This window comes from Dasypus novemcinctus, chromosome 5 (assembly GCF_030445035.2).
Source record: "Dasypus novemcinctus isolate mDasNov1 chromosome 5, mDasNov1.1.hap2, whole genome shotgun sequence".
NCBI lineage: Eukaryota > Metazoa > Chordata > Mammalia > Cingulata > Dasypodidae > Dasypus > Dasypus novemcinctus.
Window position 1 is genome coordinate 105,047,250 of NC_080677.1, and position 25,243 is coordinate 105,072,492.

At 36.4% G+C, this 25,243-nt stretch overlaps 1 protein-coding gene across 9 annotated transcripts in view; it reads right to left on the reverse strand.

Annotated features, from left to right (window-relative positions):
* The window catches only part of GRM8 (glutamate metabotropic receptor 8), an 850,565-nt gene that overhangs the window by 3,273 nt on the left and 822,049 nt on the right, over nt 1-25,243 (reverse strand). For 5 of the 9 annotated variants that reach the window (XM_004471660.3, XM_058297320.1, XM_058297319.2 and 2 more), the window contains one exon: nt 2,888-3,134. In XM_004471660.3, coding sequence (XP_004471717.1) covers nt 2,888-3,134 — 247 coding nt within the window. Of the gene's footprint in view, nt 1-2,832; nt 3,135-25,243 lie in introns of all 9 variants that reach the window. The other 4 variants (XM_071215255.1, XM_071215257.1, XM_071215256.1 and 1 more) reach the window with 1 other exon arrangement.

Below are 25,243 nucleotides of genomic sequence, written 5' to 3' on the forward strand. Positions count from 1 at the left end.
AGATTCTACAATAATATCAAATTTCTTCACTTCATTAGCTACAGACCAATTTCCATTTTCATGGCTGCAATGATACCTTTATTTTTCTCTTCTGGTTTTTAGTTTACAAATCCTTTTTTAAGCATGTAACTGTCATTTCATTATAGTAAATGGTGATTTAGCAAAAACTTGGTAGCAGAAAGTCAGAGCATACAGTGAAATGGATACTGTTACAGTGGGATAACCATCCCTGAATTTCTTAAAAATGGACTCCATCAATTCTGAGGTGAGGTGTTTCAAAACTGAAGAGGCACAATGCTGGTATCAGATAGTTGGATGGCAAAGGATTTTCCAATATTCAATTATTCTTCCAAAGGTATGACATGCATTATTAGAAGAAAAATATTTTATTTATTAATTTTATGCATACTTTTAGATGGTATATAAGACTTTGACTAAATTAAAAGCATGGGTACATGTAATAAAGGTAACAGGGACATAGGAAGTCCATGATACATGTCCTGCTTTTCTCATAAGGACTCCTATATATTGAATTCCAAGTTTTGTTTAAAAAATGTACAAATCTACCCTTTCATTACAAGACAGCTGAGTAGATGAACAAAGGTTAACAAAGATGCCCCATATGGGAAGACTTTATACATTGTTATTCCTGAATGCCTAAATTATAATCGCTTCATCTGGACCCAGTCTATGCAAACTCAAACTTCTCTCGTAAAAGATGAATACACTCAAATCTCCAAAGTACAGTTCAACATTCTTTCAGATAGTCATTTATTTTGTCTTGATTCACCTTTGCAAGTTTCCTTTGCCTTCCAAAGGTAAGCATCCAACTCCTCTAGTGTATAAACAGCTTTCCTTACAGGCCCCAACATTTTTAAGCTTTTATTCTTATTTCAGAGAAAATAGGGAAATGTATGCATGCTATGTAATTTACATTTCAACAACAAGAGAAAATAACAGAAAATGGAAAATGTGTCAGACTTATTTCAATAATATGGAATTAGTCCTTATTAATATTGTAATTTTCCTCTTTAGGGAAACTATATTATTTCTTAAAGGAGTGGAAAAAGGCTGTAAGCTAATGATTTTTTCCACCGTTTTCCACAGGTGAGTCTGGAATGGCTGGTACTTCTTCCACAGTAATTTTGGGTGTTCTCCTTTGTAATCATATTACATAAAGTTTTCTGGAATTCTACTTAAAGACAGGTATGACAAATAGACTCTGGCAAATCATACAGAGAACTCTCAGTGTTCAGAGTTTATTAATGGCCAACAGCAGTTTATTAACATCTTGCAGTAGCTTTTGACATCCAGCACTGATACTTACAAGATAGAAAAATGCAAACAAAATTCTGCCCCTCAGACATAAGTACTCTTTTTCCATGTCTTTGGCAGTAGGCACAGTATACATTTTGCTAAGAGCCCAAATTGGCTCATTATTATAAATTACTCACACATAATTATAGAATATTGTAACTATTTACCAAAATCCATCTTTCTGGTTCCTTCTCTTGCAGTTTCTCAAAGTTTCATGTTTGTAGAAAAAAATATGTGGGGCAGCATGTTAGTCTTGCAATGCTCCTTTCTCTACAAGTGACTAAATTTGGTATTAGTAATCTGGAAGCAATCTTCCTGGAAAATCTGGTCAATAATTCCAAAAAAATTTGATTCCAGTTGAAGCCAGTTAGTTTAATTAGCTGATGTGTATGAACTGAGGATATTTCTGTTAAAGGGGCATTAGACTGGACATTTCACGTGGAAATGGACTCTTAATATCAGGGGAAATTTATAAATCTAGTGAAGACTATGAGTTGTTATGATAATTTAACCTTTAAAATTAACTTATTAAAATTAAAATGAACTCTTTAGCTATATTTAGTAGAGAGAATGGGAGGAATCTTAGAAGAGAATGTTTTTCATGGGACTTTATCCGTAATTATTTAATATGTATATTGTGTTCCTCAAAGACTGGCAGCTACTCTAATGTAAGGACCTTAGCTTTTAATTCTTTTTGATCCATCTACAGAACCTAGTGATGTAAAAGTTGTGGTCTTTACTACACTCAGCTCTCTGGTATTTTACAAATCTTCAATCTATTTGGTACTTTTTCATAGATGCTAAAATGGACGTGATAGACTAGTTAAACTCTACTAGATCAGTTCTGGTGCTAGTGTATAGTTACCTTGTGTTTCTGCTGGGGTGAATTATAAAGAAGAGGAAATTAGGAGAGAAACGCCAAAGGGGGAAGGTGGATGGAGAAAGGATTCTACATTCATAGTCCTGACGCTTTCAAAGAAGATCTCTAATTATCTTAATATGTATGTCCAAGGAGGGAAATCAAGGAAAGCCAAAAGAAGAGGATCACTTGGGAGAAGAAGTTCTAAGTAAGATTTAACTTAACCAACTTTAGTTGGTTTAGTTTAATTGGTTTAGCTAAACCAATTTTCTCATTTTCCTAATCACCCAAATTAAATTAAAATATCGTTTTAATAAGACATTTGGTAACTTTTAATATTATAACAGCAACCAGCATTGAATTAACAAAGAATGGAGAACAGTCTGTCAATGCTAAAAGATACTTTAAGAATTAAAACAAAAAAACTCATAAGCTTCTAGTTCCATAATGCCTCCAAAGTGAAACCTGAGTGTCATGCTGTATAAAAGAGATTTTCTGTGCATGTTTGTGCTCTAGAGAACAGCCACTAATCATGAAATCATTTGGTTGTAACCAGTGTAGTCTCTGGTGTGATGGCCCCACGGTGTGTGGGACTCGCCATGCCCTGGAACCTGTAGCACAGCCCCCAAGTCTAGTTAGAAGAATGTTCAACGTACATCTATTAAGAAGTGCTCCCGCTCTTGACCATCGGAAAGTCTACGGATGACTTACTGTTGGTTTCAAGACTTTCACAGAGTTCGCTTTTCACCTCGCCATTTGGTCTGTCATTTCCTTTTTGGATCAGTTTGCTTTGCATGGTGGCAGCTGTCACCACAGCCTTGAAGCTCCTCTTGCGTTTTTGAACGTTCTGTTCTGGATGAAAAATTATAATATAAACCTTGGGCATATAGAGCATGCCCAGAGACACCGAAGCACTTAAACTCATGGAGACAGTAAGTGTTGTTGTCTGGATGTACATCTGAGGGGAGGGAAAAAAAAACAAAGAATCTATGTTGGTAAACCTGGTCTAAGATAAAGCAAACAACATAACCACTTTCTAAAATTATTCTGGCCTTTCTGCTAAAGGTGCCTTATTGCAAGTGCATTAATTATAGTCAAGCATTCCTGTAACCCAACCTGCAGTTATAGGTGAGCAGGGTAAATCCAGTTCCTTCAAATAAACAAACAGCAAAATTGGTGGTGCTTAGTTTCCTTTTCAGATTACAAATTAACACAGACCATAAAAGAAGGGGGGTGTGAGGGAGCCAAGACCAGTCTGGAAAAGAAGAACACACTTTCTGCCACATAGACTTTCTTTAGGAAGGTACTCCAGGTTCAAGTATTATTCTTCTGGCAATAACCTTAACCCAGAAGCTAAAATATATGTGTTGGAAGCAGAATGGGAGTGAAGTGTTCCAGAAAAATCTTACCTGCACATTGTTTGGATAATGCTGGTGTTTGTATCTTTGCATCATTTTTTAAATTTTATCATAAAATCTGGTAAATCACAAGCATGCCATTATAGCTTGATTTTTTTAACAGCCCCTCTAAAGAACACTTGGAAAAGTTTTCTGAATGGTAGCATTGTATAAAAAAACTTGGGTGCCTTTATAAAATCTACAAGACCTCTTCCCTCCAAATTCAGATATGTAGTCCCTCTGTGGAGATTACCCTCCACATTTTACATCTTAAATTCTCTCCCGTATTCTTGTTACTTTATTATCCTTAACCCTTATTGCACTGAAATTCACTGCTCTGGCAGTTATAGAGAGAGCCCTCTCTGAAAGAATTTTCTTTTCTACAATCCAGCAGGTAATAAGCTGAAAAAACTAAGCCTATAACCAGTGCGTTTGGCTTTTTCATTGTGGTATGTATGCAAACATGACAGTATTTTAATCTTCAGAAACAAAGCCAAAACCTTTGATCCACTTCCATTTTTAATGTCCTGAGCTCAAAATATAATTCCCACATATAACTTAGACTGTCTAGGCCACAGAAAAGTCATGTTTAAGACTGTGAAGAGTTTCCCTTTATTGTGTCTCTGAACTTGATTAATACCTCTTTACTCTCAAAATGGAAAGTTGCCAAATTTCACCTGGCAATCCCAGGGTCCCAAACAAATTCTGTCTTATTCTACAAATAAAGGATTAGAAAACATTCCCCTCAATGGTACATATCTAAATCAGTCTTAGTGTTTCCTTTTCTTAGGGGCCAAGGTTTCTTTTAACAGAGAGCAAAGCCTTCAGCTGTAGGACAGGCAGATGCACAAAGAGAATGTCAGGCACGAGTGAAAGACGGTCCGTGGCTATGAAATCATAGGTTACAGAGTTTACTGGGGATTTCACATACCACCAACACTGGCCTTGCATAAGACCCTGTTGTGAGCATGGAAGGACTCTTTAACAAGGTGATACAGGATTGGTTTGTTTCAAAGTTCTCCTCCTCCAGGAAAAACCCTATTGATTATGATCCTATTATTGTACTTTTTCTTGAGCACTAATGCATGAAAAAGGGATAATATCATGGCACATTTACTAATATGTGACTAGGTGATTATTTTCATTTACGTGACCTCTGTATCAATTTATATGGAATGTACAACTGAAGCATAGATTTTCTTAGAGTACATAGCTTGTAATTTTCGCACATACCTCTAAGAAAGGATGCTAGATTCTAGTCACAATAATTAACCAGTAATTGCTAGTTATTTTGAAGCATAATAAAATCTTCAAGAAACCTCTGATTTACACAAACAATACACTTTAATTTCTCATTCTATCAAATGGATATCAGCAATGGCTACCACAGGTAATAGAGTGTGAATCCCTGACAATGCATACCAGTCGCAATAGATACAATTCAAATGTATCCCTGAATGAAGTGGTAAGTTACTACACATCATGTCAGAGAGTCTGCCAATAAGTGAAATTCATGTTAAGTTTGAGAATGCTAAGGCTATACTACAATTAAGAAGGCCCCAATACAAATGTGAATACGTGCTTTTAAACTCCATAAACCTCATTAAGCTCTGCATCAACTTTTAAGCAACCTATTATTATGAATACTCATAAGCTTCTTGTGTGTTAGTTAATCCTCTCTGAATTCCTACTTATTCTTAAGCTAGCATCACTGAAAATCCTTTGCAGAAAATGGACTGCAGAGAGAGGATACAGAGATAAGGAAAGTGTATAGCTAGGTGTGAACCACACACATACATATTTCAAAGCCACTCAAACAGGTAACCATCAACTCTGTTGCAGTCAGACCCTTCCAAGTCAATTTAACTAAAACAAAAACAACAAAACTCCATAAGTCAAACAGCTATGAAATGATAAGAACACTTATACTGATTAATTTGATTGCTTTTATAGTCTTAATCTACTGGTCTTGCTAAAATGTATAGTAGTATTCTAAATAGTACATGAATAACTTTATGGTTTGAAACTCTTGGAAGTAGTCTCTGATACCATAAAAATATATGATAATTTTCTTCCCTTATTCAAAAAAATTTTTTTAAAGATTTATTTTATTATTTATTTCTCCCCTCTCCCCATTCCCTCCATTGTCTGCTCTCTGTGTCCATTCGTTTTGTGTTCTTTTGTGTTTGCTTGTATTCTCATTAGGTGGCTCTGGGTTAGGCAGCTCCAGGAACTGATCCTGGGACCTTCTGGAGTGAGAGAAAGGTGATTACTCTCTTGTGCCACCTCAACTCCCTGTTCTGCTATGTCTTCTTATTTTCTCTCCTCTGTGTCTCTTGTTGCATCATCTGCTGCTCCAGCTCTCCACGTCGGCTGGCACTCTTGTGCAGGCTGGCATTCCCACATGGGCCAACATTCTGTGTGGGCCAGCTCGCTGTGTGGGCCAGCTTGCCCTCACCAGGAGGCCCTGGGCCTCAAACCCTGGACCTCCTATATGGTAGACAGGAGCCCAATTATCTGAGACACATCCATTTCCCAAAAAAATTTCTGTAATGTATACTAAATTTAATATTTGCTAAATTTTAGACCTGAAGAAGATTTGAGAATACTAATTGTCATATTAAATATATTACTTCAGTCTCTCCTTTTGGCAAACCAACTCAATGAAAGATGTAATACACATAGACATTAGAATTAAATAGCATTATGCTTAGTATACCAGACTCTCCACTAGACACGGTACTTTCAAATTATACCAAAATACTGATCTTAGTTATGTGCTTTCTTAAAGCCATTTCTGAAAAATTTTAATGTGACTTTCTTTAATACAAGGAACGCCATCTATACAAAAGCACACTCGGTAATATAAAAACTTAATGTGGCCTAACACTTGTCACAGATCCTTGAACTGTGTGTAAACTGAGTTTCTGAGCCTCATCTTTGAATATTTTATAAAATGAGAAAGTGATATATGTTGTAAACCCACTGAGAGCCACAACAGGAACAAACGCAAAGAAATAAAATCCCCCACCAATCCCCATTCTAGAATAATGAAATCCTCGGCATCAGGGATTATAGGATTCTGATTATTGCCATAATTCAAGAAGAAATGGATAGACTGTGTTACAAGATGGTAAACAAGCTCATGATTCCACATGACTTATGGATTTTTGTACACCTATAGGAATTTCTAATTCCTTGAGCCATGCAAGGAGAAGGCATGTGCTAGCAGATCTGGGTTTGAATTCTGGCACCACCAAGTAGAAACTGTGATTTTTTTTTGACCTTTAATTTCTTATCCATAAAATGGGGCAAATAATACTTTTTTTTTTTTATAGAGGAGTTACAGGTTTGGATTATATACAGCATCTAACTGGCAAAAATAGTATCTCAAAAAAGATTATTTAACCTATAACTTTGAATCTAAAAGAATGCTAACAAAGCATCCTTCCATGTGTACAAGACAAAGAAATGGCCTATTAGCCAATTATCCAAGCCAGACAGTCTTGTTTAGTGACCAGCTGACAGCCATGCTCTGACTGTATGATGTCCATCCAGGAAAAGGCTTTTGCAATGTTACTTCAAAGAAGGCATAAAAAAATTGTCCAGGAGCGAACTCCATTTGCTGACGCCAAGGCCATATTCTCTGTCTAGGCTACATTCCTAGAATAACACACCACTCTGTCTCATGGTGACAGCTCACCAGAATGCAAGCAGGAACTACATGAACTCCCGTTAACTAATATAAATCCAGTGAGAGATGCTGGCAATGGTAGTGAATATGTTAATGATAACTTTCTCTTTTCCAACCTTCTTTTATGCCCTCTCTGCCCCCGACCACTCCAAAATACAGATATCCATAGGGAGGGGAATATTGTTTCTATCATATCTGCTGATTGCCTGTCACCTCCTCTGTCTCCACGCTTCATGCACATTTTGAATCTGAAGCAGCCAGATGCACTGAAGCGATTTAAGCAATTTCTGGATAAGCCAGGGAGGATCTGACACAATGGCATATACTAACATGACATCTTTTTCTGACCCCTATTGTAGCTTATTCCTTTTCTGGAGGGGTCATCTGTACCCACGCAGGGTCTACTGAATATAGGTCCTGGCCTGGAATCATTAAGGACTCCAGGAAATATGAGGAGGGAGGGGATTTTATTATTCCAGGGTTAGTCTTTTGCTTTCAACCAGCTACCTGCACACAGACCTCCACATACTGTTGAATTTCAACCCCTTAGTAAGTAAAGTAACCTATTATGAGAACTAATAATCAAGGCAGGTTTGCACCATGTGATAAGGAACAGGTTCATTATTCATTCCTGAATATTCCTGCCTTGCCCTGGATGGTTTAATCTCACCTCTCTACTACAGTCAGCCAGTTTTCTGTTTGGCTGCATTAGACAGAGTTTGGCCAGTTAGAAAGTTATGTTTTCATATTAAGCCTGTCTTTCTCTGCCTCTGTTATCCATTTCCTAATCTGTGAGCCTGCCAAAGTGGCACCTGCATCCAAAAATGGATTTTATTCTGATTTTCAGTAGGGCTTCAGCTAGTGGACTTCAAAATCTTAACTACCAGAAGTGATTTTTTTTTTTCTTTTTATTAAAAAATTTACAGAGAAGCTCTGGAGTTGTCTTCTGGGTGGTGAAATCCCCAAACTCACACACCACACAATAATTTTCAAACTCTAATAAAACTCTCCTGGCAACTGGGCAGCAGCAGACACCACGGGTGCCACCCATCTCCTCTGGCTGAGCTTCAGCACTGATGGACCATCAAAAGTACATATTGGGAAACGGACTTGGCCCAGTGGTTAAGGCGTCCGTCTACCACATGGGAGGTCTGCGGTTCAAACCCCGGGCCTCCTTGACCCATGTGACGCTGGCCCATGCGCAGTGCTGATGCACGCAAGGAGTGCCGTGCCACACAGGGGTGTCCCCACGTGGGGGAGCCCCACGCGCAAGGAGTGCGCCCCGTAAGGAGAGCCGCCCAGCGCAAAAGAAAGTGCAGCCTGCCCAGGAATGGTGCCACACAGACGGAGAAGTGACGAAGCAAGATGATGCAACAAAAAGAGACACAGATTCCCGTGCCACTGATAACAACAGAAGCGGACAAAGAAACAAGACGCAGCAAATAGACACAGAGAACAGACAAGGGGGGGGGGGAATAAATAAATAAATATATATATCTTTTAAAAAAAAAGTACATATTAAACATTTTAGTATTGCTTCTGCTTTGTTAGGTCAAATATCTTGGTGGACTCTCCTTCTCAGTCAATTTTGAAGATTCCTCCTCAGGTCTCAAACATCTGTCTGTTTAAGTTCCCTAGGCAGAGTCTGTGGACATCTTTATATGGATATATCTGCATTTACTCTCTTGAAGATGACGTTTGGAATTATGACCTTAAATCAGGACTGGTTTCTTGTGTGCTACCTATTCAGGAGCACAGAGCTGGGCATTCAGAAGGGCACAGCACTTGGTTTAATGTTCTGCTGTCATGGTTTTTAAAATTCTTTTAAATTCTTAGTAATTTTTCTACAAGGAGTCTGAAATGGTCCCTGCTTTGGTAATATGAGGGCTGTGGGCTCTGCCCAGGATCACTTCCCCTCTTTTTTTAAGAGATTTTATTTTATTTTATTTATTTCTCTACCATTCCCCCCCCCCCCCCAGTTGTCTGCTTTCTGTATCCATTCGCTGTGTGTTCTTCTGTGTCTGCTTGTATTCTCATCAGCGGTACAGGGAATCTGTGTCTCTTTTTTGTTGCATCATCTTGCTGGGTCAACTCTCTGTGTGTGTGGTGCCACTCCTGGGCAGGCTGCACTTTTTTTGCGCTGGGCAGCTTTCCTTACGGGGTGCGCTCCTTGCACGTGGGGCTCCCCTATGCAGGGGACACCACTGCATGGCACAGCACTCCTTGCGCGCATCAGCACTGCTCATGGGCCAGCTCACCACACGGGTCAAGAGGCCCTGAGTTTGAACCCTGGAATTCCCATGTGGTAGGCGGACTCTCTACCATTGAGCCAAATCTGCTTCCCTCCCTTCCCCTCTTAAGAGCTATGAAATTGATGATAACCCACTCCTGCTATTCCTCAGCTTCCATAGAACTAAATCAAAGGATTTTAAAAAAACAGTGTATATAAAACACTGGCACAGCACCTGGCATATGGTAATCAATAAGTACTAGCTATTATTGTCATTATCCAACCTTGATTTTGTTCTCTATTCATCTTCTCCCATTTCTGACACCATTATGACTTAACAGCATTACTCCCTCAAAATCAGCTTCAAGTCTTTTAGCCTTAGAGACTATTTAGTAGGAATACACACAAGCACAATTATTCATTAGAAAATCTATTTTATCCCTGTGAAGGAACTCTATGATAAATACAGAGATTATGAATGTGTTTCACCCAGGGAAAAAATCACTGTCCCAAGTGTTGTGTTTCTTCTGTCAATTACAGTGCTGTTAACCCATCAGTAGATCATAGACATTGCACATGATTTTATTACAGGAGATGGAGATGGGTTTGCCTGATCATCTGCAGGCTCTCATCAAATCCTCTTTTGGTTTGGGACACAAGTTTGCAAAATGAAGAGTCAGATGGCAAAGACTATGGATGCAGAACTAGGCTGCTGCACCATGAGGTCTGAATCCTTACCCTTAATTTTATTGTGTATAGTGGTAACCAGCAGCAGAGAACAGTATACATCAACTACCAAGTAGAATATCAGTTTTTCTAAGGATAGGAAAGGATAAATTTAAAAAAGCAAAAGTTATTCTAAGTAAGGAAGGACAGATATTAGATTTACAATAAGTTTTTTATAATTTAATATGTTATATTTAATATTTGGATTAGTAAAATAATTTATTTTTATTAATTCCTGATAGGAATTTTATAAAGTAGGTGTTTAAAAGTGAGCATTATTAAATACAATGTAATCTTTAATTTTCAATTTTTATGAGTATTATTTTGGCAACATAATAAAAATCATTTAGAAAAAACAATCGTATTGCAATTTCTACTGTGATTATGCAAATGAATATGAAGCATATCTTTTCAGAGTGCTTATTTGTTTCTTCTTTAGAGGTATTCTTCCCCATGTTTCTGCCCATGATTCCTGCTTTCCTATTGTCTTTTAACCTCTTATCATTTACCAATGGTATAGTCAAAACTGAGAATAAAAGTAATGGAGATGTCCATAGTTATTATTATTTGAACAGATGTGTAATATCAAAATAAGAACAAATTTTACAAAGAAATAAACAGAAGTTTGAAAATTTTGAGAAAGAAACAAGGAGGAAGAAACAACTGCTGCAGTTGAGGATGAAATTTATACCTAAACTATATAATCCAAATAGAATATATATACATATATGTATACACACATTTACATGCACAAATATACACACATACATATATAGTCATGTGTTTCTTGGGAGGGAGGGGTCCTGGGAGCCAGGGTAAAATGAAAGTATTTTGAATTCTATAGCTATCAATGTCTAGAGAGAGAATTTTCTTGTCATTTAAAAATTAGGAGAAATTTATTATTTATGTTATCTTATTACCAAGATACTTGGTAACATGAGGGAAATTATTTCAACTGTAATTTTTTAAAAGACAGGAAATGATTCCTCACATAGATACATTTTATGTAACCTACTTTATTTTTTTTCTCTTTATTTATTTTTTTAATGTTACATTAAAAAAATATGAGGTCCTTATATACCCCCACCCCTCTCACCCCACTCCTCCCCCCACAACAACAACTTCCTCCATCATCATGAGACATTCACTGCATTTAGTGAATACATCTCTGAGCACCGCTGCACCTCATGGTCAATGGTCCACACCACAGCCCACATGCTCCCACAGTCCACCCAGTGGGCCATGGGAGGACATACAATGCCTGGTAACTGTCCCTGCAGCACCACCCAGGACAACTCCAACCCCCGAAAATGCCCCCACATCACATCTCTTCCTCCCACTCCCTACCCCCAGCAGCCACCATGGACACTTTCTCCATACCAATGCCATATTTTCTTGGATTACTAATCACAATAGTTCATGAATAGAATATCAGTAAGTCCACTCTAATCCATACTCTATTCCTCCATCCTGTGGACCCTCGAATGGCTGTGTCCATGCCACATCTATATCAAGATGGGGTTTAGATTCCACATGGATGCTGGATGCAATTCTCCTACTTTCAGTTGTAGGCACTCTTGGCTCCTTGGTGTGGTGGTTGACCTTCTTCACCTCCATGTTAGCTGAGTGGGGTAAGTCCAATAAACCAGAGTGTAGGAGCTGCAAGCCTGTTGAGGCTCAGGGTCAATCCAGAGATTCAGGTCCCCTGGTTATACATTAAACCCCAGCAACAACTACAGTTCTGGTAAAGGTAACAGGAGAGGCTTGTGGACAAAGATCACATCTGAGTCCAGCTTCATCACACAGAAACACAAACTCCGAAGTAGAGCCAACTGACATGGCACTGAACTCCATCTGCCATGACCATAGAACCTGTGGATCTCTGCAGCCCTCAGAAGAACCCATACCTGGGGTTGCATCTACTTTTATCTGTCTCTGGGACTCTGCTCAGGTATACATAAGGGCAACTCCTCTGATAACCCCCCAGCTATTTTTGGATACTCATAGCCATATGAACTCATTTGTCCTTTCCATTTCCCCCTTTTATTCAGGTCAAAAAGCATTTTTAACTCCTGGTATTATATGTAGACTGAGATATTCTGCTGGTCTCTGTTGACCCTTTTATTCAAGGTCATTTTCTAGTTACATCATCAGCTGGTACTTGGTACTAATTCCTTGGTGCCAGGGAAGCTCATACCTGGGAGTCATGTCCCATGCTGGGGGGAAGGCAACACATTTACATGATGAATTTGACTTTGAGACTGGCCACATTTGAACAACATGGAGGCTCTCAAGAGGTAAGTCTTAGGCACCCTGCAGCTCTAGGCCTTGTTCTTATTTCAGGTGCACAGGCTTACAAGCATAGTTTTAGTATCAAGGGCTCATTGTTGGACCTTCCTTCTTTTTTGGTCTTTGCCGTTGCAGTTGGGTGATTGTTGCTGTTCCTTTAGGGACTGTGATAGAGTTCCCCTGGCTAGAAACTCAGCACTCCTTCAGTTGTTGTTCCCAATTGTAACCGCTATGAAAATATCCAAACATTTTTATGTACCCTGGATATATGCCCTGGAGAACTCCCTACCAACCATGTGTCCCCTGTCAATAACATCCCACACCAGTATTCCTCCCCTGCCATTGTTAAACCTCTCTGTGATCCAAAACTTCTTCAAAAATGAAGCCCAATATATTGCAAGTTTCCATTAATAGTAAAATGGAATATAGTTTTGAGTTTAAAGGTTAGATATGGAATACATATTAATTTAGAAAAATTAAGGTAAAAATAAGTTGGGGTATCAAATTTAAAAATGCAAAAGCTTTGTTTTTGATGTTTTGCTTTCCATTATTGCAATAAGTGTTGCCCCGTATGCAAATTGGCAAGGCAACTTCTTCCATCTTTTCCTCAGTGTCTATGGCCTTTCTTTTCCTCTTTTTTCCCCCTAATTATTAAGCTTATCTTCACAGAAGTTTTAGATCACAGTAATTTATATATATAATATACAGTACTCCAACATATCCAATATAAAACCCTTTTCCCTTCCACAGCAATAATCTTTTTACATGTTCATACTATATTTACTGAAACTGATGTACAGATATTGAGACAATAGTGTTCAAACAAGGTAACATTTGGGTTTACATTGTGGTTTATATTTTAGACTATACAATTTTCTAAAATTTTAGTTATCTTATGTTTTGCATTATGATTTACATTTTAGCCTATCAGCCCTTATACATTTTTGGTGTAATTTAACATGTGCTATATCCATCCTTGCGTGATCTTGTGAACACTTCTATTGCCCACAGTTACATTGATTAAGCCAAAAGAATTAGAATAATAACTGATGTGGAGATATGAGCTGTTATAGGAAAACTATTTTTTCCTTATGATATTACTTAATACAGGAAGAATCAAGATGAAAGAAGAGTTAATATTACTCAAAGAGGCTGAAAGTTCTGCTAATGTAGTTGGGTTTTAGTTAAACATACTAAAAGAATCTCAAATAGCTCTGACAGTGATTAAAGAGATGAGTTTAGACACTGTTCAATAATTACAAGTATAACATCTATTAATGAGAGCTACGTACTAGTGTTTGATATAACATTTTACACATGTTAGCATTTCCAAAGTCACACAAGTCATGAAGATAAAGCCTATATTCAAACTAAGGTTTGTCTGACTTAAAATCCATACCCCATATGATGCCAACAGATAGAGATGCAAAAGAGCAGCATGATTATGACTTTAAACCCTTCTTCTACAAAGAGTTGGACTAAATTGAAAGAGAGAGGATGGAGGAGAGAGAGATAGATACAGTTAATGCACTTGAATTAATATTTGATTGAGAGTTCAGTGCAGTTTTAGACTGCTGTTATCAATTAGCTAGTGTCCTCATTAAAGAACCTCTTTTCACTCTATAGAGCACCTCTGATTTTCTTAGTATTATATCTTGTTAAACTTGATAGATTGATTCAGATAAATACATGATCCCAGAGAAGTAGATGAGATAATCTTTTAAATGAAGATATTCAACATTAAGCTTGCACTGAGCCAGAGTAGAGACATGCCCAGTGGTGTAACTGCCACCAGAAGGAACAGGGATCTCCAACACAGAAGAAAAATGACCAGTACATTATTCCAGCATAGGCACCACTTCATCTCTACTGTCACCAGAGACAGACTATTGAAAACAAGGTAGGCTGGCAACTGAGATTTCCAAATATAGAGATGAACAATCAAAAGTTAGAGAATACTTAAGTGGAACCAATACTAGAAACCCCTACAAAGTGATGAGACCAGCTCAGCAATAGTTTGGCTCAAAGGGAAGGCAACGCAGAACTTAAGAAATAAAAGGATAGAAAGAGAGACACAAGAGAGGAAATAAAGTTGGAACCAGGGGACTCACAGCTTCTGGAACTGAGAGCCTCGACCCTAGTTTCCACATCATATTTATGGGAAACTACCAAGACGCTGTTTGCTATCAGAACTGCAACATCATCTACAATAATAGGGAACAACTGCAACTTCTACAATAAGGAACAGGTCATACAAAGTTCAAAAACAATTTAAACTCTTTTTCCCACAGGTTGGCAACTGAGTTTTCCAAATATAGAGATGAACAATCAAAAATTAGAGAATACTTAAATAGAACCAATACCAGGAAACCCTATAAAGAAAATAGTAAAACTCCCAAGAATATAAACCAAATTGAGCTAATGGAAGAAGATTTTAAAAATAAGTACAGTCTTTGGAAAGATTTGAAGGAATAATACAGCTATAAAAGTATCAAATATCTTAGAAATTAACAATTTTATAATTAAAATAAGTACCATAATAGATGAAGAACTAATTCTGGCTATGAAGGAGTAGCCACAATTAAACCAATCTATCCAATGAAAATAACTATAAAAGAAGCATAAAGTTAAAAAATATATATATATGGAATGTATCAGAGAAGAACCAAGACAGCTAGAACTCAGGGAGCCAAGATCCTAACAAGGAAACATTGAAATGAGTCAGGCATTGTCCACCACCTTCGTGCATAGAGAAAGTGCTAATTATTTGATAGGGACTGAAGGCTGAGCACAAATCTTTCGATATAACTTTCAGCAGTCTCATAAGACTTAAGAGACCCAAATCTGGAATTCAGGGCTACCTATGCAGGGTTTGAGGACCCAAGATTCCAGGGTATTACACAAAAGTGCACCTGATATTCTTCATCAATTTTTTAACTTGAGACCTTATTGAATACTAAGCATAAGGAAGACGGAGGCTAAAAAATCAAACACAATCTAGATTCTAAAAAGTCAAGCAGGGTATGCAAACAGTCTCATAGTGCATGAGAGGTAAGCTGGAATTTGGGTCCACTAAGAAGGATGGGTACCTGTAAACACCCTGGACTTTAGGATGATAAATCTAATGGACTGTCCTCTAGGAAAAAAGGTAAATCAGAAATATATATGCTCATAGAAAGGCTAAAGCGTAGGCTCAAATTATCACAATTCCTGATTAGATCAAGGTGAATTTTTTCTATTAAGATTGCTGAGTAGTAGAAAACTGAAGCATTTCTGGAAAAGGACATCTATAGTATTTATATTTTTAGCATACAATGTCAAGTATTCAATAAGCAAGTATTTAATTAACAATTATTGATCAGGAAGGGCCAAATATAGGAAGTATGACCAAAGACCAAGAGAAAAATATATAATAAAATAGGTCCTACAGATTATCCAAATACTGGACTTCTCAGGCAAAAGTTTACAAAAACTTGAACATAAATATGTTGAAATAAAATACATAAAAATAAAAGAATTTCACAAAGAAACTGGAATATATAATTATGATGTCAAATAAAAATTATTAGAACTGAAAAGTATTATAATTTAATTCAGTAGATAAGTTTAACAACAGATTAGATAAATTTCAGAAAGTGACTAATGAACCAGAAAGCAGGCCAGTACAAAATGTCCAGACTGAAGCATGAGTTTAACAAATAATTTAAAAATACAGAAAAAAGCACTAGAGAATTGTGAAATATGATGCAAAATTTGAATGCAGATGAAGTTGTAGCTCCAGTAGGGAGAGAGATAATAGGTAAAAAGAAAAACCTAAAGAATTACTGGTGAAGAGCTTTCCTAAAATGATGAAACATAGCCTATTAAATCATAAACTTAAAGAGACATTGGTCAAGAATTTCCCTAAATTGATGAAATACAGTCTATTAAATTGTACAGAAAGAATTTGAGGACCACATTTTGATTAACCTTGACAAATTTCAGAGGATTGAAATATAGACTATGTTACCTGACTCAAGTGGCATTAGAGTAGAATGTAGAATTAGAGTAAAAATAAATAACAAAAGATAACTAAAATATTTACCAAATATTTGAATATTGAACAGTATATTTCTAAAAGACTATCAGTCAAAAAAAGAAATGACAAAGAAAATTAGAAAATATTTTGAACTGAATGGCAATGAAAATGCAACATATCAAAACATGTGGGATGGAACTGAAGCAGTTTTCGAATATATTAGAAAAGAATTCCTGCTACAATTATACTTCTCAAGAAACTATGTAAAAGAGAAAATTAAACCTAAAGAATATAGAAGGAATGAAATAATAAAGATGAAAGTTAAAGTCAATAAAATGTAAAACAAATGTAACATAGAGAAAAACCAACAAAGTAAAAAAATATATTTTAAAGGGCTAGAAAATTGATAAACTCCTCACAAGGCCGATCAAGAATGAAAAATAAAACAGATGATCAAAATCAGAAATAAAAAGGGACCATCACAGATATCCTTATAAAAGGCAGAATAATGACCTCCCAAAGATGCCCAGGTCTTAATCCCTGGAATTTGTGAATATTTTATACTACACGGAAAAATGGGCTTTGCAGATGGAATTAAGGTTCTGGGTATTAAAATTGGTAGATTAACCAGGATTGTTCAGGGGACCTTATGTAATCACATCGACTCTTAAAGGCAGAAGAGGCCACTGTCTCCACATCAATAATACAATTTCTTCCAGGGAGAAGGAAAAAGAGATGTAATATGGGGGCATTTTTGGGACTTGAAGTTGTCCTGAGTGATATTACAGGAACAGATGCAGGACATTATATATCCTGCATAACCCACTGAACGGACTGGGAGAGAGTGAAAACCACAAAGTAAACTATAATCCATGCCTTGTAGCAGGGTTCCAAAATATATTCATCAAATGCAAAGAATATACCACACTAATTAAAGAAGTTGTTGATGTGGGAAGAGTTGGGGGGGTGTGGGGAGTAGGGTATATAGGAACCTTTTATATTTTTTAATGTACACTTTGTGTGATCTATGTATCTTTAAAAAATAAAAAATTACCTAATTTAAAAAAAAAGTAGAAGAGGAAGAAGGGCAGTAGGCTCAAGACTGGTGTGAGGGAAGAAGAGGCAGAAGAGATCTGAAGCTTGAGAGTGTCGACATGCCTTTGCTGCTACAATCCAAGGAACATACCAGCTTCTGGAACTTAGGAAGGGTTCTCAACTGAAAGTCAGCAAGGAAACTGGTATCTCAGTCCTAAAGCCACAAGGAACTGAACTGTGCCAACCAAATGAATGAGCAAGAATACAGATTCTGCCTCCAGAAAGAAACACAGTCTTGCTAACACCTTGATTTTAGCCCAATGAGGCCTAGGTAAGTCTTCTGACATACACAGCTAGAAGATAATAAATTCGCATTGTTTAAGGAGCTAAATTTGTGGTAATTATTGCAGCAGCAACAGAAAACCATTACAATTATGAAGACATTAAAAAGACAAGAGAATTTTGGGAAAAAATTATGCCAACATATATAACAACTTAGATCAAGTAGACACATTTATTAAACAGAGAAACCTACAAAACTGACCGAAGAAGTAATAAAAAAGAGATAATCTGAATAGCTCAAAGCTTATCTGTAGTAGGTTGAATTATGTACCCCAAGGAAAGCCATGTTTTTAATCTTAATCCATGTTCCTGTGGGTTTGAATTTATTTGTAAATAGCACATTTTGAAGATATTTAGGTGTGGCCAACTGAATCAGAGTGGGTCTTAATCCATATTACTGGAGGCCTTATAAACACAAGAAACCAAAACCAGATGTCAGAAAAACACAAGAGGAATCAAAGAAGAGTCACACAGGGTGTGACAAGAGGCAGATATGTACGCCAAGGAGTCTCAGGGACTGCAGCAAGCTAGCAGAATAATACTGACATTTTGGGAAGAAAGCATTGCCTGATTTTGGATTTCTGGTCTCCAAAATCGTGAGATGCAAAATTCCCATTGTTTAAGCCAACTCAGTGGGTGATATTTGTCATAGGTGCCTGGAAAACTAGGACACCATAAAAGAAATTGAAACTATAATTAAAACTCTTCCCATTTCCCCACACAAAAATGTCCAATGAGTTCACCAACGAATCCTTACAAATATTAATTTGAAGAAAAACAATTGTTAGACCAAACCAAGAAGGATAAGTTGAATAGCAGGATGGACACATCAGAAGAGGAAATTATTACTCTTGAAAATGTAGTACAAAAAGACATGGAGCAGAACTGTGTGTATTACGGGAGCTACCATACATCCCAGAAGTAAACATCAGAGAGTGAAGTGAAAACAACAAATAAAAGAAGAAAATAGCCATGAGCTGAAGAAAAACAGGTCTTTTGTTAAAATGGCCCATTTTCTATTCAGCAAGAAATTAGAAGAAAAATGATCTGGTTTAGAAACAAAATTTTAGAGCACTAAGGAATATGCAGGGGGAAAAAAATCTTATAGTTTCCAGATAGAAGGAAAAAACTTATTTATGAGCGAACAAAAATCAGGTTAGTGCTAGACTTGCTATTAGCAACACTAGTTTCCAGATGACAAAGTTTAATAGTTATGAAAAATTTATTGTTTACTTATACAAACTAACCCTTAAGTGAGAGGTCAAAATAAAAAGAATTGAATATGCAAAGACTCTGAAAATTGTTAGCTCATAAACTCCATAGTTATTATTAAGGATAGATCCAATGAAAAATATTGAGAAAGAAGGAAGAAGATGTGGTATAAAGTTAACAAAATATGCCAGCAAATTTTTTCTGGATGTTGTTTGCAGAAAAATATTTTAAAATATGTATTTAATAATGACGAGTGACCTGGAAAAGGTAGAAATAAGATCTATAATTCCTGAACTCAAATTATTCCAAAAAAATTCCAGGTAGGAAAAAGAACCAAAACATGAGAGCATAGTACAATAGAAAACAAAATAAATTGGCAAACATAAATCAATATTTTTTGTGGTATACATATTAAATTTCCCATAAAAACCAGAGGTTACCAGACTGGATTTTAAATATTTTTCCAATAAAGAGAAAATTATATATCAAGGCTGAATATAAAGTAATCAAAAAGGAGGTAACAGGAAAATGTTTGTGCAATGAAAACCAAGAAAGCAATATTAATATGGGTCAAAATAGAATGCAAGATTATATTTAAGGTTATAATTATATTTAAGAGTATAATTATTAAATTATAAAAAGAATATATGTGTTTACCAAACAATGCATCTTCACAATGTATGAAGCCAAAAAAGATAGAAATACAAAGAGCAATTGACAAATCCATAATCATCATGTGAGATTTTAAATTTTATTTTCAGAAATGTAATATATATATACAACATATAGTTAAAGATGAAAAGAATTTGAATAACCCAACTGATAATATTGCTGTTTCTATTATATTGATTTAAAATATAAATGGACTCCTCAGTTATGGACCATGCATTAAATTAACTAAACAACAACAAAAAAGAAATTTCCAACAGTAAACATAGAGGCTTCATTCTTTGCCTCAAAAGACAATCAAATTAGTATTGTAATAAATAAATTATATTTTTAAATTGGAAACTAAAAATTACCCCCATAAATAACTCACACTAAAAAGGAAATTACAAACTATTGAGAAATAAACAATCATGAGAGTAATATAATACATAGGAAAAGTTTTGGATGAATCTAAGTGGGGCTCAGAGGAAATTTTAAAGTTGAAAATAACAATCTTAGAAAACAAGTAAGTCTGAAAATTATCCATGGAGTTACCCAAAGTATAAAAATAAACTCAAACGTAGCAGCAAGAAACTGAATTGAATTGTTATTTAATTGGGATAAAAGAAGAAATGAACAAAACAGAAAACAAAAGCCATAGGCATGGTCAGGAAAATCAAGTCATAATTGATAATATTTGTCCAAAAACAGAAAGAAAAGATATGATTAATCATCATAGAATTAGAAAGAAGATATAAGTATGATAGAAATTAGATTTTTAAATTATAAGAGCGAATTATACATAATTTTACACAGAAATATCTGAAAAAGTGTCTGGGAAATATATATCAGAGGTGGCAAAAAATCCTGAAAAGGTCTATAACCATGGGGGAAGTCAGAATGATAGCAAAATGATACCTAGCATTGATGATCGAGCCAGTGTCCCTTCCAATATACCGCAGAGTAGGAACATAGAAATTATCTTCTCCCTCCCAGCTCCCACTGTGCCCTTACCATGGCCCCTGTGCTCATCCCCTGATATATTTATATCAGCACTTTTATTCTGCTCTGTCTCTCTGTCTTACAGCTATTAGAAAAGAGGAAAATGGTGAAGAGTATCCTTCTCCAAAGTGTTGAAAAAGACTAATTACAAAGCCAATGCAAGAACACTTTACCATTGTACCATGTCTGGGGAATCTGAATGTTTACTAAGAGTGTTCTTGGATAAGGTAAGTTTGGGGAGGATATAAATGTAACTCTATCTGAAAGATGGCAAGCATAAAATGGTTATCCATATCCAACTCAGCCCACCAGATAATCAAAATCCTCCCTGTGTCTCAGGCCCCAAAATGACATTCCCATGACTCAAGGATCATGATTTCTCTGCCCTTACAACATTTTAATCCACTGTAGTCATATACATGCTTTGATGCTGGAAGTCCTGAACTCATCCATCAGAGCTTCTGGAACAATCTGTAGAAGGATGTTTTTGACTGTAAGGAAAGCTTGTTCCTATAGCAATACCTCTAGAAGATACAGATGAAGCTAAAAGTAGCCAGTTTCTATAGAAGAAACTCCGAATAACAATGATTTAGACTTTGCGTCACTGTACCCAGTCATGCCTGAGATCGACTCATGGATCTATCTAGACTCCAGCTAGGGCTGAAGCATTCAGGAAAATTAAAAACTTTACCCGTATATGTATGGTGACCTCCCCAAGTCAAGTTGTCTTCCATGGGGAAGGCATGTGGTTTCAGTGATCTGTTACAGGGTGTACTTATCACACAAAATGGCACCAAAATTCCACATTAGAGTTTCAGTTCTTTGTGGTAACAACAGCTTTTAGAACAAAATAGAGTTATTTCAAATGAGTCCAAGACCTTGAAACACCCAGTGGTCACAGCCTAAACAAGTTGTTAGTCCTAAATAATATCCAGTAACAAGTATAAAATGCTTTTGCCACTGTCACACTTCGAGATCAGAGCTAAATAGCCTCTTTCTACAGAATATTCCCTAAGTTCGATGATGTGAAAGAGAATTTGGCTGTTCCACGATCCAACCTAAAGTTGTAAAGCCTCATGGAGTTTCTGCAGACACATGATCCCTGAGTGAATTACCTATAGGGCCTTAGAATTAGCCTGACCAGGTACCTGAAGGGGCAAATGCAGAAAGTGAAGGAGGGAAGTCTCCTACACAAACTTAAACGAGCCCCAAACCCAAATTCACTTCCGTAACAGTACGAGCCAGCCACCAGGACCATTTCATGAAACTCATATTACTCTGTTGGTAGCTCTGCAAGTGATATCAGTTCTCAGAACAAAAGACTTGTAAAGTATGTGCTAGAACCAAGACAGTTGTATGTTTTAGTCAAGAATCTATCAGAAATTCCAAGCATCTAAGTCTTCTGAGAGAGTGAATCCAGATGTTCTCTCTAGATGTCCCTTCTTCCAAGGAGGATAGCACAATAATTGGCTTCATTAATATCCTGGAGGCAAATGACTCATTTTTTCTCCACGCAGGTCATCTGGCATCATCTCTCTGGTTCTGAATGGACCCACTGACATTCTGAGTATGTCTCCTTCCACGTAGATCTAAGTTGTTCTGTTGAGACTAAAACCACAGATTACTCCTTCATCATCAGTCCATTTCCAAAGTAATGGAGCTTGGACACTGATCTTCTAATGCATCATCAACCAGAAAGCTCTGAATTTTCTTGAAACCCATTCAGTTGTTTGCCCTTCCCACATCTGTCAACCCATTTTTAGAGTGCTTTGTAATTGGTATTTCACAACAACAAACTCCTCTACAGACCCAGCATCTTCTCTACCAGCTCTCCAACCTACAGTCCTAATGAAACTTCCCTTTTCCTAAGAGTGTTTCTTTTCCTCTAATCTTTCAGGGAACTTTTTTTCTTTAATCCAACCTCTAAGGGAAGATGATAATTTTGGAGGATTCCTTGCTCCTCTTTTCTGCTTCCAGATCATTACAGACACATTCTTTTCCTCATATACCCTGCCTTTTAATATATCATAAATTTTAACTAAATAGCCTTTCATTCTGTTGCTATAGCCATGATCATTTGCCCTCAGTCACTGAAGGTTGTCTCTGACACACACACAGTCTTGCTCTCTATGGCAAAGGATGTAGCTATTTTGGCTGAATTCTACATCCATGTCATGATTGTTCCAGCTACCCGACTTCCCATTTCCCTAACTTCCTCATTCCAAATGACATTTCCCTTTACTGCGTTTCAGGCATTCACATTTGTGATCACAGTCTGGGTCTTGCATATTGTTTTTTGAAATAAAATCCATGAAATATATGTTTTTACTATATTGCCTTTTGCTAAGACATTGTTTATATTATGATAAATTTTTCCTTGAATTTTTTCCATGTTTTGCCTGGAAAAAACATGAAGAATTCTCTTCACAGGTTTCAGTGATGTGAGCATTGTTGCCCAAGAGTGACAAATTGCTAATATGCAAAAGAGAGGGGCATTTCTCATTTCTCATAATGCTTTTTCCTGTATGGTAATGGCTTGCTGGGTAGCCTATTAAGGTACCAGAATTAATGTAAATGTGTACAGGGACCTTTTACAATAAAACTGGTTATGACTTGTTCCAAGTATTTCACAACTGAGACTGTTAAGTGTGACCATACTTCACTGTGATAGAATGTGGACTTTTCTAAGTGTGAGAATACAAATAGTAAATAGTGTAACTCATATTTTTCTAAATAATAAAAAAGTAAACCCAGCTATTATCAAATAAAGTATGTGCACTTGTAATATCTCTTTTAAATATTATAGTATTTTAATTAAATATTTTATATTGAAAAATACTTCATTTGTTTTCATACTAATTAAAATATCACAGCAATATTATTTTCTGTGATTTTTATTGCAAGCATCCTTTATTTCAGTTAGATAATGGGTTAAATAGACGTTTATGGTTGGCATAAAGACAATCACCATATATAATATTCTATGTATAAAATAAAATTTAAAATAGCACAACTTATCCTACAAACAGAATTTTAGAACATAAACAATTTATAATTTGGGAGACCATCTGGATGATATTATTAAAACTGTGTTCCTAGGAGTAAGGGTAGAGAATTCTCCGGATAAATTATTCCATTGGTAAATCTGATAGACTTGAGTTCCAAGTATGTTCAAATTATCGATGCTTTCTTTAGTTTTCAGAATAATCGCATCCAAGTGGAATCTTTAATTGCCATGGAGGAAATATCATTGGGTACTCTTTCTTTTAATGTCAGGGAGAAAAGGTTTCTTTCTTTTTTTTCTTTTATTATTTTTGCTAAATTTTCAGAGTAACTTCAGGTGCAATCCATATAAATGTAGAAGCTTACGAAGAAGGAAATTACGGGGGAAAAAAGCCAGACATTTTTAATAGGGAAAATGATGTGGCATAGGCTGCTGATAGCCCATCAAAAAGTGTGTGTTTCCCTTCATTGTGTAAAGAGGTTACTGGGAACTGCCTAACTAGTCAGGGACAGCTGTGACTAGATGGAGTATAGCCATTTGACTAGTTTCAAACAAATGTAATGTGAACAAAATAATGAATGTCACATAAATATTTTACAGAATTTACTACAAGGAACCAAGAAGTACATGCACCTTCTCCACAAACGCCTCTTTTTGCTGACTGTGCATTTATGATGAGGCATTAGAGGATGGAAGAAAGCAGGGTTCCTGAAACACTGCACAGAAGAGAGCTGCCAGACAACTAGAAACAACCTCAGACTATTGGCGTGAGAAGTAAAATTGCATGCTCAGAGCATGTACTTCTAATTACTGTTCTACAGGTGGTAGATTTGTATTGAGAAACTGGTTTGTCAGGCCCTCTAACTAATGTGTGATGACTGAGCAGAGTGACAGATCATTTTAATGGCTATTGCAGAAAAATGAAATTATGATAACCACAGATGGATTCTAACCATGACCTTGTTCACACCATTACCATGTTCTAACAAAGCAACTAGCCTAGCAAATACAATTCCAAGTCACTGAATTTATTGCTTAGTCCAGTGACCTCAGTCTTTGTTTAGGGAAAGAAAGGACCAAGCTAGGTTTTCTATTAAACTTTCAAGGAAGAATCATTTCAGACATTTTATAAAGTTCAGTACCTGAGGGAGTTTAGAGGAAAGTAAGCCTATGTAAATCAGCGCTTCCAAAAGGAAGTTGGACTGTCAAACTAATGGTCTAAAATTCTAAAATCAGCAACTCTGCACTTGTGTCTGATGTGCAGTTTTCACTTTTTACTTCCTTCCCTCGGCTACTTCATATCTGACACTGCCTCTAACCAACTGCTTTGTCACCAGCAACGTATCTCACCAATCTCTGAAGATCCAAGAAAATATAAATAAAATTACAGAATATCTCTCATGTAGTAAACTTTTGCCAAGTTCTACAACTTATTTCTTTCTCTGAATTTTGATATTTCCCTGTTATTTC